Raw genomic sequence first — 17,887 nt, forward strand, 5'->3', positions numbered from 1 at the left:
TTCTCTTTGTTAATTTCTCTCTACTCTTTATGTTTTTTAAAACCTAGGCATTTAAATTTTTAAAATTAAAAATGTTTCCTGTTTTCTTCAACGTCCACCAAGAGCATTTACCAATAAGCCTTTGGTAAAGTTTAGTCAAGGGCACAAAATTTCACTGGCTTGGCCAATGCCCTCAGTCAAGATGGCGGTAGCTACATTCTATTGCCCTTACTTGCCCTCAGCAAAGGTGGCTCCAGTGACTTCCTTTCAAACCCTCTTTTCCCATAACAAATATGGCGCCTCCGCTTCCGGATTTGGATGTGCTGCTGTTGCCGGTCGGTGAGTGTAAACGGGACTTTGCAATTTTTCTCTATCAGTTGTCTTCGTGGAACAAGGAGTGCCCTGGGATTGGGATTCGGCAGGGAATCTAGGCAATGTTATCAGATCAGTCTCATAGTTGGGAAGTTATGGCGGCTTCCCCTGGCACACTTCCAATTTCCCGTACCACCCCTCCTCCACCCCAACAACACATGGCCTCTGCAGACACCTCTTTGGGGAAACCCCGTAAATTTGCAGGCAGTGTGACCGGATGCCCTTGGGTTCTTCTCCTTTTTGAAAAGCAGCTTTTTAAAGCAATAAATACATATCATAAAATTCGCCTGTTTAAGATGTAAAATTCAGTGGCTTTTCATATATTCTCAGAATTGTGCAGCCATCCCTACAATCTATTTTTATCTTTATTTTTTAAAGTTTATTTATTTAGAGAGAATGAGAAAGAGAGAGAGAGAGAGAGAGAGAGTGCACGGTCAAGGAGGGCAGGAGCAGAGAGAGAGAATCCCAAGCAGGCTCTGTACTGTCATTGCAAAGCCCATCAGGGGTTCCAGCCCATGAACCATGAGATTATGACCTGTATATGACCTGAGTCCTGAACCAGAATCAAGAGCGGGATGCTTAACTGACTTAGCCACCCAGGCACACCCCCCCCCCCATCTAATTTTAGAACATTTCCATCACCCCAAAGAAATGCCCTGTGCCCCTTAGCAGTCTCCATTCACTTTGACCTTCCAGTTCTAGGCAGTTACTAGTCTACTTTCTATAGATTTGTCAATTTGGACATTTGATACAAATAAAATCATACAACATGTGGTCTTTCTTTACTAGTGTTAAAAGATAAACTGAGGCATATTTAAAATTCTAAGTTAATTTGAGTCAAAAAGCAATTTGAATTGGGCAGGATCCAGTCTAGCAGATAGAAAGGAGCTCTGAGGAGTTGAACAAAATGAGAGACTTATAGGCAGAAGGGAGCAGGAACAAGAAAGTGATACTAGGCCAAAAAAGCAGGTTGGTTATTGCATGGTTACTCCTCTTTAGGGGATGGCAAGGTTCTATCTGGCAGATTACCCAATTAGTGCTGATGAGGCGATTCCTGATTGGTTGTGGGGTTTAGCACAAGCAAAACCATTTTGGATCTGTTGTCTTGTTTTTTAACACTAGGTTTTTATCACTAAGTGTACATGTGGCATGTATTCGAACTTAATTCTTTTATAAAGCTGAAAAATATTCCATGTGTGCATATACTACATTTTATTCAACCATTCATCAATTGATGGACATTTGGATTGTTTCCACTTATTGTCTATTGTGGATAAAGCTGCTGAGGGGTGCCTGAGTGGCTCAGTTGGTTAAGCATCCAACTTTGGCTCAGTTCAATGATCTCATGGTTCATGGGTTCGAGCCCTGCCTTGGGCTCTGTGCTGACAGCTCGTAGCCTGGAGCCTGCTTCCGATTCTGTGTCTACCTCTCTCTCTGCCCCTCCCCTGCTCACACTATCTCTCTCTCAAAAATAAACAAATATTAAAAAAAAAAATTAAAAAAAAAAAGGCTGCTGTGAACACTTGTGTAATGTTTGTGTGGATGTATGTTTTTAAAAAAAATTTTTTTAATGTTTATTTATTTTTGAGAAAGAGAGACAGAGTGCAAGCAGGGGAGGAGCAGAGAGAGAGAGAGACACAGAATCTGAAGCAGGCTCCAGGCTCTGAGCTGTCAGCACAGAGCCCGATGCAGCGCTTGAACTCATGAACCATGAGATCATGACCTGAGCCAAAGTTGGATGCTTAACCAACTGAGCCACCCAGGCGCCCCTGGATATATGTTTTTATGTCTCTTGAGCATATGCCTAGCAGTGGACTTCCCAGGTCCAAGTGTAACCTCGTTTAACCTTTTGAAGAACTACCAAACTATTTTCCAAAGTGCTGGCAACTTTGTATGTGGATATCCACTTGTCTCAGTGAAAAGACTGCCCTTTCCTTTTCCTATGTCTTGGCACCCTGTGGAAAATCAATTGACCATAACTGTACATTTTACTTCTGGACTCTCAGTTCTATTCCACTGATCTATATGTCCATCCTTATGCCAGTACTCACAGTCTTGATTAGTGTGGCTTTTTACTAAGTTTTGAAATTAAAAAAAAAACAAACATGAGTCCTCCAACTTTGTTCTTTTTCAGGATTGTTTTAGCTATTGTGGGTCCCTTGAATTTCTGTATGAATTTTTTAAGTATTTTTGTCAATGTCTGCAAATAGAAAAACACACACACACAACTGAGATGCAACTAAGAATTACATTGATCTATAGATCAATTCAAGCCATATTGCCATCTTAAAATATTAAAATATTAGATGTGTTTCCATTCATTTAGATTTTTAATTTCTTTCAACTCTTTTTAAAAAGATTTTATTTTTAAGTAATCTCTACATCCAACGTGGAACTCAAACTTATAACCCCGAGATCATGAGTCATATGCTCTACTGACTGAACCATCCAGGAGCCCCACTTTCAAAAATTTTTTTTCAGTTTTCATTGTGCCTGTCTCACATATTTTTATTAACTATATTCCTAAGTATTTTATTCTTTTTTGATGCTGTTTTTTTTCTTAAGTGTATTATTTTGTGGGGAGAGTGTGAGAATGGGAGGGGCAGAGAGAGAGGGAGAGAAAGAATCCCAAGCAAGCTCCGCACTGTCAGCACAGAGCCCCTTGAGGCCCTCAGTCCCACAAACTGTGAGATCATGACAGAGTCGAAATGAAGAGATGGACACTCAACCAACTGAGCTACACAGGCGCCCCTTAATCTTTTTTGATGCTATTGTAAATGGAGTTATGTTCTTAATTTAATTTTAGGATTATTTATTGCTAGTGTATGTAAATATTTACACAGTATTTTTACATATTTTTTATTGGCAGTTTAAAATCATTTGCATACAATTTTACTATATTGATCTTGTATCCAGTAATCTTGTTTAACTTGTTTCATGGTTCTACCAGTTTTTTAAGTGGATTCCTTGAGATTTTCTTTTTTCTTTTTTTAATTTTTTTTTTAACATTTATTTATTTTTGAGACAGAGAGAGATAGAGCATGAATGGGGGAGGGTCAGAGAGAGAGGGAGACACAGAATCCGAAACAGGCTCCAGGCTCTGAGCTGTCAGCACAGAGCCCAACGTGGGGCTTGAACTCATGGACTGTGAGATCATGACCTGAGCCGAAGTCGGACGCTTAACCGACTGAGCCACCCAGGCGCCCCTCCTTGAGATTTTCTATCCACAAAATCACACCTTCTGCTAATAGAAATAGTTTTACTTCTCTCTAATATAGAAGACTTTTATTTCATTTTCTTGCCTCATTGTGCTAGCTAAAACCTCCAGTATAATGTTGAATAGAAGTGATCAGAGAAGACATCGTTGTCTTGTTCCTGATCTTAGGGGGAAAACATTTTACCACAAAATATGCTGCTAGCTATGCATTTTTTTTTCAAAAAATACCCTTTATCAGACTGAGGAAGTTCCTTTCTATTTCTAGTTGTTGAGTGGTTTGATCATGAAAGAGTGTTTGACTTTATCAAATGCTGTGTGTGTGTGTGTGTGTGTGTGTGTGTGTGTGTGTGTTGTGGTTTTTGTCCCTTATTCTTTTTGTCCATTATTCTAATATAGTATATTACATTGATTCATCTTGAGATGTTAGAACAACTTTGAATTCCTAAGGTTAAGTTCCACTTGGCCATGGAGTCTAATCCTTTTTGTATTTTGCTGGGTTTGGTTTGTTAGTATTCTATCAAGGATTTTTGTGTCTGTATTCATAGTATTGGTCTGTAGTTTTTTGTGGTGTCTTTGTCTTGATTTAGTATCAGGCTGATGCTGAGCTTAGACTAAATTGGGAAGTGTTTGCTCCTCTTCCATTTTTTAGAAGAGTTATTTAGGGAAGGGAATGACAAGTGTAGTGGGAGGAAGTGGGGCTTATTGGAGAACCTGAAGAAAAGCCATTATGCTTGAAGCCTGGAAAGCAGTGGGGCCTGGCGTTGGAGGATCTGGGCTAGAGAGAAATTTCTGGATGGTGATTAATGTCTCAGAGGAGGAAAGAAGAGGAGAGAGCCTTGGGCTAAACATGGAGAAAGTCCAGTTGCGGATGGAGGATGAGCCACAGAGCAGGATGGAAGGAACAAAGGCAAAGAGATGGGAAGACAGGAGAGTGGTTCCCTGGAAAGCAAACAAAGGATGGCAGAAGAAGGAGTTTCCAGAAGTCGTATGCTAGAGTGATTGAGTTGGTGGAGATGAGGAAATGAACCAATTTAGACTTTTGAGAATTTTGTGGATAGGAGAGGAGACTGGCTGTGGGGAGTGCAGGTGTCAAAGATTTCCGTTTCACTTTTCTTTCTTTCTTGACAACCTTTGTTTGAGAGAGAGAGAGAGAGAGAGAGCGTGTGCTTGCACACGGGAGCCAGGGAGGGGCAGAGAGAGAGGGAGAGAAAGAATCCCAAGCAAGCAACGTGGAGCCCAATGTGGGTCTCAACTCATGAACCATGAGATCATGACCAGAGCTGAAATCAAGAGTCTGTTGCTTGACCAGCTGAGCCACCCAGGCACCCCACTTTCTTGACAACTTTAAAAAAAAGTTTATTTAATTTTGAAAGGGGGGGGGGAGAGAGAAGGAGTGGGGGAGGGGCAGAGAAAGAGAGAGAGGGGGGGACAGAGGATCCAAAGAAGGTTCTGTGTTGACAGCAGAGAACTCCATGCAGGGCTCGAACTCACAAACCATGAGATTGTGATCTGAGCTGTAAGTTGGACAGACGCTATAACTGACTGAACCACCCAGGCACCACTTCTTGACAACTTTTAATGTTGATATGATTTTATATCTTCAAAAAATTGCAAGACTTGTACAAGGAACTCCCAAATAGCATTTTCCAGATTCACCAGCTGTCTATACTTGCCCCATCAATTTACTTTACCATTCTCTCTCATACACACACACACACACACACACACAGAGCGCTATTTGAGAGTGTGTTGTGCACACCTTTCCCCCTACCAATTAATGTTTGAGTGGCATTTCCAAAGAACAAGGACATTCTCTTACATGCTAGGTTTTGTTGAAAATGGGAGCAATTTGGGCATATTGAAAAATCTAAGTGAAGATCCAGTGGGAGAGAAGTGAGAGAAGGGGTTGTTGTCACTGAGGGCTTGTTGAAGGGTCTAGAGAGCAGGATTTAAGGTGCAGGTGGAGGGGTTGGACTTTGCCACAGGAGGGACAGCTCTGTGTTGTGAAGAGGAGTGAAGCAGTGTGCAGACATCAGAGACTTTGTTCTGCTTGACGGGTGGTGGAGGAAGTTCCTCTCTGCTGGATTCTGTTTCCTTTGTCAGTTAGGAAGTGAGCAGATCTACTGAAAAGAGCAGGAAGGCGTGTGGCAGATGGGAAGCGTCTGAGTTAAAGAAGACAGGAGAAAGCACAAGAGTCAAGGAGAGGGGAAGAGGAAGTAATGAGATAAACATCTCAAGATTCATGTGGCCAAACAGCCCATTTCTAGTTGATGTTTATTCAGTTAGAGTGAGCCAGCTTGCTCTATTCAGTGACTCATGTCTAGCCCCGCAGAGGGGGGAGATAAACTGAGTTCATCTAGGCGAGGGTTTTGCCAAACGGGTGTGATAAAAGAACACAATGGTTCGGGAAGGGAAGTTTAGGGTACTGACAAGATAATGGACTATAAAATTCACTGGATAAGAATGAAAGAAGTAAGATGGCTACTGAATGGGAAATAGAAGGGCAAATGGATAGGAGGTAGACTGGGAAGATGGAAACCTGTAAATTGTTTTCTAATTATTACTACTTGACTTATTGGATCTAGATATTATTGAGCATGCATTCTCTACTGAGTATTTTCCATCCACTAATTTCATATAATTCCTATGACAACCCTATGAGGTAAGCACAGGCATCAAGCCATTTTTATCGATAGAGGAAACAGACGTTAGTGACTTGCCTAAGGTGACACAGCTAAAAAGTGAGTCTCTAACTTCAGAGACCCTGCGTATCTCTGGACTGCTCTGCAGAGCTTCCCAGCTGTGCTCCTTGCTCCACTTTGACCCTCCTCTGACTCACACTTCACTTAGCTAACAGTGTGAGCATTTGGAAATGCAAATTGATTGTACCGGGCACTAACTCAGAACCTTTCATTACAGGTCACTGGAAATATGTAAAAAAAGAAGAATTAACAGATGAATAAAGACTTGGACAGGTGGATAGTTTTATGATAAAGAAAATCATAGTATGATGTTAATTGTGAAATCTAGACGGTAGCTATAGGAATGTTCATCAGATAATTGTTTCCAGTTTTCTTTATGTTTGAAACTTTTCACTGTAAAAACATGAAGGGAGGGAAGACCTTTGGCTGAAAAAAGAGATGAAGCTAAACAGCTTTTTATCTGAGGACCCTGACTGACTTGGATTTATAGGTTGGTAAGAATCTGTAGTCATGGGAGAATGGCTGTCTTCTCTCGGTAAGCAGGTTTTGATGTACCGAGAGACATCTTGTGTCTGTGCCCCTATGGTATTGGAAAAGAACACTTAGATTGTATAATTAAAGCCTTTTTTATTTTTTTAAGTTTTATTAATTTATTTTGAGAGAGACAGAGACAGGGCAAGTAGGGAAAGGGCAGAGAGAAAAGGAGAGCGAGAATCCAAAGCAGGCTCCACACTGCCAGCGCAGAGCCCGATGGGGGCTTGAACCCATGAAACCATGAGATCATGACCTGAGCCGAAACCAAGAGTTGGAAGCCTTAACAGACAGAGCCACCCAGGTGCCTCGGCACTTTTTTTTTTTTTTTTTTGAAAGATCCTTTTAAGCAATCTCTACACACAATGTGGGGCTCAAACTCACAACCGTGAGATCGAGAGCCGCATGCTCTCTTGACTGAGCCAGCCAGGTACCCCAAGTACTTTTAAGAGAGGAAAATAAGCTCTTCTGGAGAAGGAAGTGGAACCCCGTGTTAAAAGTTTTAGGGCAGAGATAATCATTGCATCGTACTTGTCAGCTTAGGTGGTTACAGGCCATAGGAAGGGTCTCATCTGTACCTATTACTTGCTTTCTCCTGGGCAACTTCAGAATTCCAAAGAATGTTTTGCATGCACAGTTTCTTACTTTGCAATAAACCAGGTTCTGCCTTTCAGTAGACTTTCTTTTTTCTTTCTTCCTTCCTTCTTTCCTTCTTTCCTTCCTTTCTTCCTTTTTTTTTTTTTTTTTTTTTTTTTTTTTTGTTCAAATGCCCAGTTTGGAATATATTTGACATTTAATAGCAGTGATTTCTAAAAGAAAAGACAGATATCACATCCATCTGCTGCTTGTATCACTAATGACACTCTTGCTTGATGGTCAATGTCAAGGCTCCTTTTCAGGCAGGCAGGATGTACTGCTGTCCTTCACGGAACTATTTTTTCCCTTCCAGAAGCCTCCAGAGCAGTGTTTGTTAACACGAGGGGAGAAGGAAGAGACACAGATGCCTGTGGCGGAGGTGTTTGATGAAACTTCAGGCTTGGTTGGCTAATGTAATATGTGTGAAGAGACAGGATGTTCTTGCTTCTTTGGGAACCTTGATCCCTCTGCTTCTTTCAGAAGCAATCAGCTGCTTGCTCTCTTGGCTCACTCTCTGCATGGGCGAATGTCCACAACAGCATGCGACCGTTGTCCTCAAACAAGAGGAATCTTGCCAGGCCTCTGTGTTGATTTGTTTTTATACACACCCTATCTTTGCCTGATAGGGTAGTCCTTTGGGCTGTGCAGACACAGGAGGCTGGGAGGTCTGGGAGGTGGGTTCATTCCAGATTGGCATTTTCTAGATGAAGTTTCTTTGGGCAAGTTACTCGACTTCTCTCTGTGTCTGACTGTCTGATTGTAAATGAGGGTCGTGGTAGGATTGCCTGCTTCATGGAGCTATTGCAGATGAAGCTCTTCACACAGTGCTTGGCACCCAGCAAGCACTGGATAAATGTTATCTACCCTTATTATTATACTGTTCCTGTTATTCTGAAATTGCTTGTTTCATTCAAACATATGTCTTTGAGATCTTTCAGGTTCCAACTGTCATCTTAACAGCTGTACAGTATTCCATAATTTGGAATACCACCCCCTCCAAAAACTATTCCTTCTCTAACGCAGTTAGATAAAGCAACCCAGTCATTAAAGCTGCCATTCCTCATTGACTCTCTTTCTCTTTAGCCCCTTTGCCTGTTCAGTGATGAAGTTCTACTCTCATTTTAGTTCCTACATATGTTCTTAATCTGCCCCCTGCTCTTGATTACCCTACCCTAGTTCACATGCTCCTTGTCTCTCACCAGGACCATGGCAGCTGAATGAATTCCTGTTGCTTCTAAGATTGCTGGCCACTGGGCTGAAGCGCTATAAAGCCATCTCCCATCCAGCTGCCAAATCTGCAGATCTGACCGTGTAAACTCCTCTGCATGGCACGTGGCGACCCACGGCAGTCATGACGCGTGGTGTTGGCTACAATATGATTTATTGATGACAGAAATTTATGAGGCAGAGAGTTGCAGAGGGTTTAGGCTCTCCCCAGGCCCGTAGTTATTTTATAGAGAGGTGGGCAGAGCTGAATGCACTGTAAAGAACCTTCCAACAGAGAATCCAGTACCCACAAGTAGATCGGGGTCTACCTGGGGAGGGAGGATGAGGAACACCTAATTTTATTTTATTTTATTTTATTTTATTTTATTTTATTTTATTTTAGGAACACCAATGTAACAAGAAATGTCCAAGTGATGAACCCAATAAAGCACCTTTGTGGTCTCGAAAGCTCAGCCGGAGCGTTTGTGCATCCAAGTGGCTATCAACAGCCAAGCCTCGCTGTCCTTTCCAGAGCTGGGAACAGAAGAGCCCCACGGCCATCCAGCTGAAACCACAAGGTTTGTCTCTCCCCAGTTACCCATGTGCGATTGTTCTTTGACTCTCACTTTAAACTCCCAGCACCCCATGGCACTTGTGGTTGCCCAAGCTGGTTCTACTTGCATTTGCGCTGTCCCCCAGGCATTGGCCTGGCCTGTCCCATGCTTGGAGATGACCTTCTCCAGAAAACTTACTGTTGCTTCCTGGGTTCTTCTCTGTCTTGTCGTTGTGTTTACATGGTATGTTGGTGCGTTTGCATCATCCCAGACTGTGAGCAACTTGAAGGAAGGGTCTATTACATTCACCTTTGTATACCCAGGGCCTGGCGTGTTAAATCATTGGCTAAATGCATGTTTGACTAGGCCACAGATAAAAATACAAGTCACCCATAATCTCACTAGTCAGCAATTAAACCACTGAATTAATTATCATTGAAGTTTATTTGGGATTTATCCTTCAAGATGCTTTTTTTCTAGCTATAGATATGTGTATTTCTCACTTACACAAACATACACACACACACACACACACACACACACACACACACACACATACACCCCACACATGATTCTGCATTTTATAAAGTCTGGATCAAACCCTACCTATTGTTTAAAAATCTTTTTTCCACATAATGTATCATAGACAGTCTCTCTTCTCATTACATATTCTTGTAGTCCTTGGATTATCGTGTTGCACAGTGCTTCATCCTTATCAGACATGCAGTTTATTCTCCAGCTGAAATTGTTAATCTTTCTGTGTCGAGAGTATTTGTTTCTCATGATGAAGAAACATGGTAAACAAATACTGGGTCTAAAGTAAGCACAAGGAAGACTGTTACTAATGGGAAAGTATTTTGGCCAAAGTACTGTTTGGCCTTTAAGGCGCTGGGACTTTAGTCCTTCAAGCTGTGACTGAAATGGGGGCCTCCTCTTAGGCAATGCCTCTTGTATTGAATTATTTTTTCCACAGCAGGACTATGGCGACCCAGGAAGCCACTCCAGGCAGCCAGTCCGAGGAGAGCAGTGCCTTGGATTTGCCAACAGTTTATGACATGAGAGATTATGTGCTGCAGAGACCCCACCAAGAGGCTGACAGTGAGGCTTTTAGTTCTGTAGAAGCCCTTTCTAGTCCTTGCTCTTCTGATGCAGATCCAGGTAAGAAACAGGGTTTAAAACAAGCTAACACTGACACCCCCCCCCCCCATACATACAGGTATGTGGTTGTTTGTTTCTCTCTTTTCCAATAGCACCTCTCTGAGGAATGATTCATTGTCTCGGGTAGAAAAACATCTTATCTAAGCACAACTGTGGGGAGAGACTTCAAAGGACAAGCTCCCTGGTGAAACCACGAGGAGCTATTTCCTGGAGGCCTTTTTGTCTGAGGACCTTTCTAATCTCCATCCAACTGCATTCAGAGGTTCAACAGGGAGAGGGTGGAATTGAATTTTGTTTTGTTCTTTTAAAACTTCAGAAAGTTGGGGTGCCTGGGTGGCTCAGTGGATTAAGCATCTGACTCTTGATTACAGCTCAGGTCATGATCTCATGGTTTGTGAGTTTGAGCCCCACGTTGGGCTCTGTGCTGACAGCATGGAGCCTGCTTGGGATTTTCTCTCTCCCTCTCTCTCTGACCCTCCCCTACATACACTCGCATGAGCACATGCACACACTCTCTCTCTAGAATAAATAAGTAAATTAAAAAATAAAATAAAAACTAAAACTTCAGAATGCAGCAATGTGGGCCTGTTAAATGTTACAGGTGACAGTAGTAGGGCACTCAGTATTCCTCGTATAGAGTATACTCTGCATTTGGGGAACAACTTTTCCACAAGTTTCCCTGACTGAATTGCCAAAAAGTTTATTATTTAAGCTTAATGATGATTGTTGACGTAGTTACTGACCATCTCTGGTTGTAAAGCCCTTGTCTTTCCCATTCTTTGCCCAGTCCAGACCTGGAGGTCCACAGACCTGGGCCCAAAGCTCTCCCACTTACTGGCTCTGGGACTTGGGGCATGTTTCTTAATGTCTCTGAGCTCTGTGTAGTTGACATCATCACTTAGATTTCTGTTAGACTTCTGGAATTTGATATATCCTAAAGCAAATTGCTAATTCCTCCACCCCCTCCCCAGTCCATTTCCCCTTGTATGTACACACCTGTTCGTTGACCCTTTCTCATCTCTAAAAAGCATTTTTACCCATCCATTCACTTAGGCCCAAACTTTGGAGTCATCCTCAACCTCTCTCACATCCAGTCTATCACTGTCAGCTTTACTGCCAGAGAAAGATCTAGAATCTAAACCGTTTTGCCACCCCCTCTGCTGCCACTATTGCCTGTCTTCTGGATTATTGTTACAAACTCCTAACCAGCTCTTTCCATACCTGCCCTTGACCTCCTACACTCTCTTCTCAACACATCCACCAGAGGATCCTTTTAAAAATGCAAATCAGATCATGTGAGCCCTTGGTGCAAAACTCCCATGGCTTCTCATCTGTCTCAGAGCAAAAGCCAAAGTCCTATGGCACCCATGCCCTCTGGGCCCTGGGTCTGCCACGTCTCTGCCCTGACCTCCTACTGTTCTTATCCTCACTGGGCGGGGCCTCTGCCTGCCACCTCTAAGAGCCAGCCACCCTCCTCCCTGCTGACGTTCTTTGTTGTACCCTTCCCTGGCTTTATTCTTTGCCTCGGCAGGAATGCCACTGGGCACCCTAGATTTGACTTTAATTGATTCATCTCCTGGAATATAAATTCCAGGATAGCAGGTACTCAATAAATACTTGTATGAGGAATGAATGGGTGAATGTTAACTGCTATTGGTATTTCATTAAGAGATATGCTTGTATGGATGTAGGGCTGAAGCTGATCCCAACGTAAAAACATCTCTGGTCCCCTCTCCACTGCCCACACATGTAGCTTAAGGCTGGTTAGGAGTAACTTTGGAAAGTTCCATGTATAAGGAGTGGGAGTCATAGGCAGCACTGAATCAGGTGAAGCCTTGAATTTAGCCCCATAGCACAATCAGTGTTGGAGGAGATTGTCAGATTGCATCTGCCTCCCAGAAGAAAAGTCAAAATGTGTAATTGATGGAGACGTGGCCCAACTGTCAGCCATTAACATGTGCAAAGTGCGTTATCAACTATTGTGCAGTGATATAAATCCTGAGCCACTTCTGCTAGGATAGAACACATGCACCCCAAACCCAAGTGGGTCCAGTCCAACTGGAGGCCCAGTTCTCACTTTGTCTTCTCCTTGCTTGGGCCTCCACCCCATTCCTACGTGCCCTGGGCCTTCATATGTCACCCTTCAGAGCCTCCCCAAAAGACGATTTGAAACTTGGACTCAGAGACAAATAGCTTCAAGTGTCAGCTTTTCCAGGATGGTCTTCATTTAAGAATACCTAGCCTTAACCTTAAAGAATGGTTTAATTTCAGGAATCGAGGATAGGTAGAAGAGAGATTGGGGAACTCTGTCTGTCTGATGTTCCTAAAATGCATCCAATTTATGTTTTCCACCCTTACACATTCTCACACCCCCCCTCTGCACCCTACCCCCCAATTTGACCTTTCTAAATGGAGCCATTCCTAGCATCCGGGAGTCTTATCTCCTCCTTCTTCCCTGTGGCCATGCCTCCTGATCTGCAGCATGTGTCTAAAACACTCATGTTGGTTTGCACATACTACCCCAATGAAGGTTCTGTGGTTACTTTTCTCTGCAGAGCTAGACATCGGAATGTCTTAGAATACAGGAATAATGATCACTCCCATTTATGGCAGCCTGGCTGCCTGTCAGGTTTTTTGTTGTTGGGCTCCATGCTAAGTGGTTCACAAAGATTGCTACTTTTAATTCTTACCACAAACCTGAGAAGCAGAAAGCAACCCTATTTTATAAATAAGGAAATGTAGATGTGGAGACATTAGGAAGCCTGCCCAGTGTTACTTAATAAATGGCGGAGCTGGGCTGAGCCCAAAGGCACTGTTTTAAATCACATTTTTATTGGAAAAAAGTTGCTTTTTATAACCTGGAAAACAACCAAGTAGATGATATCACTGAGATAAGGAATTGCCCAGAAATGAATCTAGGCAAGTTTGTTTGCTTGATACAGCAAACAACTCATTTTTGGAGGGGGGACAGTTTTAGGGAGGAATATTAAGTTTTTGATACTATTTTATTCAGACTTACATATTTAAAAGCAATCTTAATATTGTGGTGCAGTCCACCATTCTGCAGTACTTTTGTATGCTATACCATTTATTACTCACGATACTTGTTATGGTTGCTTAAAATTGGACCAGATCGGGGCATCTGGGTGGCTCAGTCGGTTACGTGTCTGACTTCGGCTCAGGTCATGATCTTGCAGTTTGTGAGTCTGGCCCTGCGTCAGACTCTGTGCTGACAGCTCAGAGTCTAGAGCCTGCTTTGGATTCTGTGCCTCTCTCTCTCTCTCTTTCTCTCTCTCCCCCTCCCCCGCTTGCACTCTTTTTTTCTCTCTCTCGAAAGTAAAAATAAATATTCAAAAAAAATTAAAAAATAAAATAAAATAAAGTAAAATTGGACCAGATCACCTAGAGCTTCCCAAGAACTGAGTGGAAATGATATCCGAAAGATATCATGATGGGAGCAGGGATTACGCTAGTATCCAATGGAAGGCAGCCACCTTTATATTTAGTAGCTTTGTAGCGGATAGCTTATGGTAGGCAAGAGTAAATGCACTTAGGTGTATCCACCACAAAAGGAACTTAATTCTGATCTCACTAAGTGAAATTTACACAGCATGGGAAGCTATTTATTTTGTTGTAAACATTTCAGAGTTGCCTTTTGTGAGAAAGAGATTTTTACTAAGTAAATTTAGGAAAGATTGTCACTGGTAATCCAACCATTACCAGCCAGTGAAATGGCTGAGGTGGACGGTCCTACACTGTGGGGGAAATCACTGCCCTAACCACCCAGCCTGATTTGCTCTTGGCTGACCATCTTGCACCTCCAGTTTCTCAAAACTGTCTATGGTCTTGAGTTTTGATTTTCTATTTATAAGGAGGACCTGGGGTTGGGGGGTGCCTGGGTGGCTCGGTCAGTTGAGCCGCGATTTTGGCTCAGGTCATGATCTCACGGTCTGTGGGTTCGAGCCCTGCATCGGGCTCTGTGCTGACAGCTCAGAGCCTGGAGCCTGCTTCGGATTCTGTGTCTCCCTCTCTCTGCCCCTCTCCCGCTCATGCTCTGTCTCTCTCGCTCTCAAAAATAAATAAACATTAAAAAAAATACATAAAATCTTAAGTAAATAAATAAATAAATAAATAAATAGGATCCGGGGCACCTGGGTGACTCATTCAGTTACGGGGCCGACCCTTGATTTTGGCTCAGGTCATGATCTCATGGTTCGTCGTGGGCTAGAGCCCCGTGTTGGGCTCTGCACTGTCAGCATGGAGCCTGCTTGGGATTCTCTCTCCCTCTCTCTCTGCCTCTGCCTGGCTCTCCCTCTCTCTCCCTCTCAAAAATAAATAAACGTTTAAAAACTAAAATTTAAAGAAGTATATATAAGTAAGATCCACTTTCCTTCCCTTCACTGCATGCTCATAGGTAGTTGTAATTACAGATTCTCTCCCCCACAGCCCTTCAGCAGATTTTGCCCACATTTTAATCTAGTTCTGATAACTCTGGATCTGTTGTTTGCTCAGAGACACGGCCTACCTTTACATTGGTCTCCGTTGGTGTTCTGATGGCTACTGTTCTAGCTCTGCTTTTTAACATATCCAGCTCCCAAGCCAACTTGCATTCTTGGCTTGCTTGTTTGCTGTTGTGTTTTGTAAGGAAGTTGATCTTCTAGAGATTGGTGAACACAGCCAAAGTTTTCCAGCTGATAGTCACCCAAGGTATCTCAGCATTGGGCTGCACCCAGCCCTAGTACTCCCTTAATGTTGGTTGCACTTAGATAGCCTGTGCTTACCTCAGAGTATGGTTGACTACCTCAAGAACTGATGGAGTATGGCAGGTTGCTTACAGAGGTCTGAGGGTGAACCCAGGACCTGGCTTCTCTAGCTACTGGGTGAAATAGGAGCCAGGAGCTGACCCTTAAGATTCAGTCAAATTAGCCCAGTTGTCAAAACCTATGGTTAAAATTCAGACGCACAGTTAGTAAGGAGATGGGGTCCACGGTGATGGTATAGAATAGCCTACTGGTAGCAGAGCACAGCCCTGCAACAGGTAATGCAACGAGAGTACCCAGAAATCCCAGCAAGTGGCAGGCAGTGTGCAGGTGGCTTATCAGTGAGTGGGAAGGTCCCAACTTCAAGGTCGGAGTCAGCATCACAGTTGTAACCTCTGGAAGAATAGCAGGCAAGGGACGAGTGGCCTCAATTTTAGGAGATGGCAGGGACCACTGGAAAAACCAGGTTTTAAGGACAGGGACCTGGGCTGAAGCCTAACTTTTATAAAGGATCCCCCATTTCACCATGTAGCTGCCTCTGGCTTTGCCCATCACTGACCTGTTCTTCCCAGCCAGGCTTTTTGAAGGGGTTGCCCATATTCCATTCTACTTCCTCTTATGATTGTTCTTCAATTCTGGGCACATGTCCTTCACCCCCACTACCCACTAGACTAAGCCCGCCCTTGCTCAGATGTTGGTGATTTTGCCCGGGAGCTAAACCTAATGGACACTTCTCTGCCCTAATCTTGTATGCCCAACTGCCATATCACTGTTCATGCCCTGGAGGAGGATATTAGCAGCAAGGGACATGAGAGTTCAGAGCACTTTCTAGGAAATGAGTTGATAAGAATCGGAGAGTATTAGTCAGGAAAACCTCAAAGCCTTGGTCATTTCAGTCTGGGTACCCAAAAGCGGGTGAGTCTGGGCTGTGTCTCTCTAGATAAACACCGCTCCTCTGTCTTGAACTGGTGTCTTGAGCAAGCATTGTCTAGCTACTTCTTATGAAGTAGTAGTAAAACAAACAACAACTTGGCACTATGTCCAACCGGGCATAGGAGTACAGAACTCCCTCCCTTCTCTTCCTGGTGAGATCTGACAGAAGAGCCACACGGCCAAAGAGGTCTTCTTGAAACAGCATTTCCATCACGTTCCTCTATTTAAATCCCTTTGAGATATCATTGTACACCCCCACTTTCCTTCCAACTCCAAACAAGCCTCCTGTGCCTCCTTGTCAAGGCTCTGCATAATCTCATGTCCAAAGCATTTGTTCAAGATTAAAAAAAAAAATTATTTTAATGTTCATTTGCTTTTGAGACAAAGAGAGAGAGACAGAGTGTGAGCGGGGGAAGGGCAGAGAGAGAGAGAGAGGGAGACATAGTATCTGAAGCAGGCTCCAGGCTCTGAGCTGTCAACACAGAGCCTGATGCGGGGCTTGAACCCATGAACTGCGAGATCATGATCTGAGCCAAAGTCGGACGCTTAACTGACTGAGCCGCCCAGGCACCCCTGTTCAAGATATTTAACAGCCAGTTCAGCAGTATTGCAATATTTTAGTAACTGGCAAGGCACCAGGTAACATACAGGTGCATGCCAGCCTAATGCAGGCCCCTGCTGGTGTCTAACTACTCATTAACACAGGCCTGCTACTCCTGTCGGGCTTGTTTTTATGCTGAGTCAGGCCTTAATGCCTCAGCTGCGTTGTTCCTGTCCTTGAAATGTGCTCCTTCCTTCCTGGTCAGCTCCAGGCCACTCCAGAAACTGTTGAGCTGAGTCCGTCAATTAGTCCCCCATACACACTTAGCGATGGGCTTGGATTCCCTGCCTCTTAGATACTTGTTTCCTTTCTCTTTTGTTACTGGGCTGGAGAAAAGCATAGAGTAAACAGAATGCAAGTGCCAAGTGAGATGGTCAGTGGTCTCGGATAAACCCCTCAAAAACAAGGTCACCAGGGTTTCCTGGAGTGAAGTTCTGTGTGTACTGCTATAGGTTGAGAAAAGTCTGAGATCGGTGGCTGATCTCATCAGGGCCCTCTGCAGCCTCTGTTCTGGAGATGCATTCTATTAGATGCCTTCTAATATAGGACAAAGAGTTGCTCTGGAGTTATTTGGCTTAGACGTTGCAATATGGAGTTGGTAAATGTTTATTTTTGAGCCCTTTCCTCAAACTTTGACTTCTAAGAGCATTTGTTGAGAAAACCGGTTGCATGTGAACAACAAACTGAATGTTTATGATTAAGTCTTGATGATTAAAAGCCCTAGCTGGTAGCCCTAGTTGTATGTCTAAAGTAAATAGTGATTTAATGTCTCCTTTTTTTTTCTTCTGGAATCTGTCAAAATCCCAATCTTCAAAGACCATTTTGTAACCTATATAAATATATAGGCATTTCATCCAAGGAATTTGCGATTTAAGAATAGATAAATGTGTCCTTTTTCCTTTCTATGATTCCTATGGTATCTATTTGTAATTCTGGAAAATTTTATTTCCATAAGAAACTTTAAGCTCTTGGGGCGCCTGGGTGGCTCAGTTGGTTAAGCGTCCAACTTCAGCTCAGGTCACGATCTCGCGGTCCGTGAGTTCGAGCCCCGTGTCGGGCTCTGGGCTGATGGCTCAGAGCCTGGAGCCTGTTTCCGATTCTGTGTCTCCCTCTCTCTCTGCCCCTCCCCCGTTCATGCTCTGTCTCTCTCTGTCTCAAAAATAAATAAACGTTAATAAAAAAAATTATAAAAAAGAAACTTTAAGCTCTTAAATCTGAAACTTCAAAATAGAATTTGT

General features: G+C 43.2%; 1 protein-coding gene across 2 annotated transcripts in view; it reads left to right on the forward strand.

Moving 5' to 3' along the window:
• Positions 1-256: 256 nt before the first annotated feature.
• The window catches only part of SHLD1 (shieldin complex subunit 1), an 87,936-nt gene continuing 70,305 nt past the window's right edge, over positions 257-17,887 (forward strand). Inside the window, exons 1-3 of one of the 2 annotated variants that reach the window (XM_047068264.1) lie at positions 257-318; positions 9,047-9,221; positions 10,171-10,355. In XM_047068264.1, the coding sequence (XP_046924220.1) occupies positions 10,178-10,355 (178 nt within the window). In that variant the 5' untranslated portion in view covers positions 257-318; positions 9,047-9,221; positions 10,171-10,177. The remainder of the gene's footprint in view (positions 319-9,046; positions 9,222-10,170; positions 10,356-17,887) is intronic. The other variant, XM_047068265.1, reaches the window with a different exon arrangement.

Source organism: Lynx rufus, unplaced genomic scaffold, assembly GCF_022079265.1.
Source record: "Lynx rufus isolate CCGP_SWC_20201006 ecotype Redwood Valley unplaced genomic scaffold, mLynRuf1.p SCAF_8, whole genome shotgun sequence".
In the NCBI taxonomy this organism is placed as follows: domain Eukaryota; kingdom Metazoa; phylum Chordata; class Mammalia; order Carnivora; family Felidae; genus Lynx; species Lynx rufus.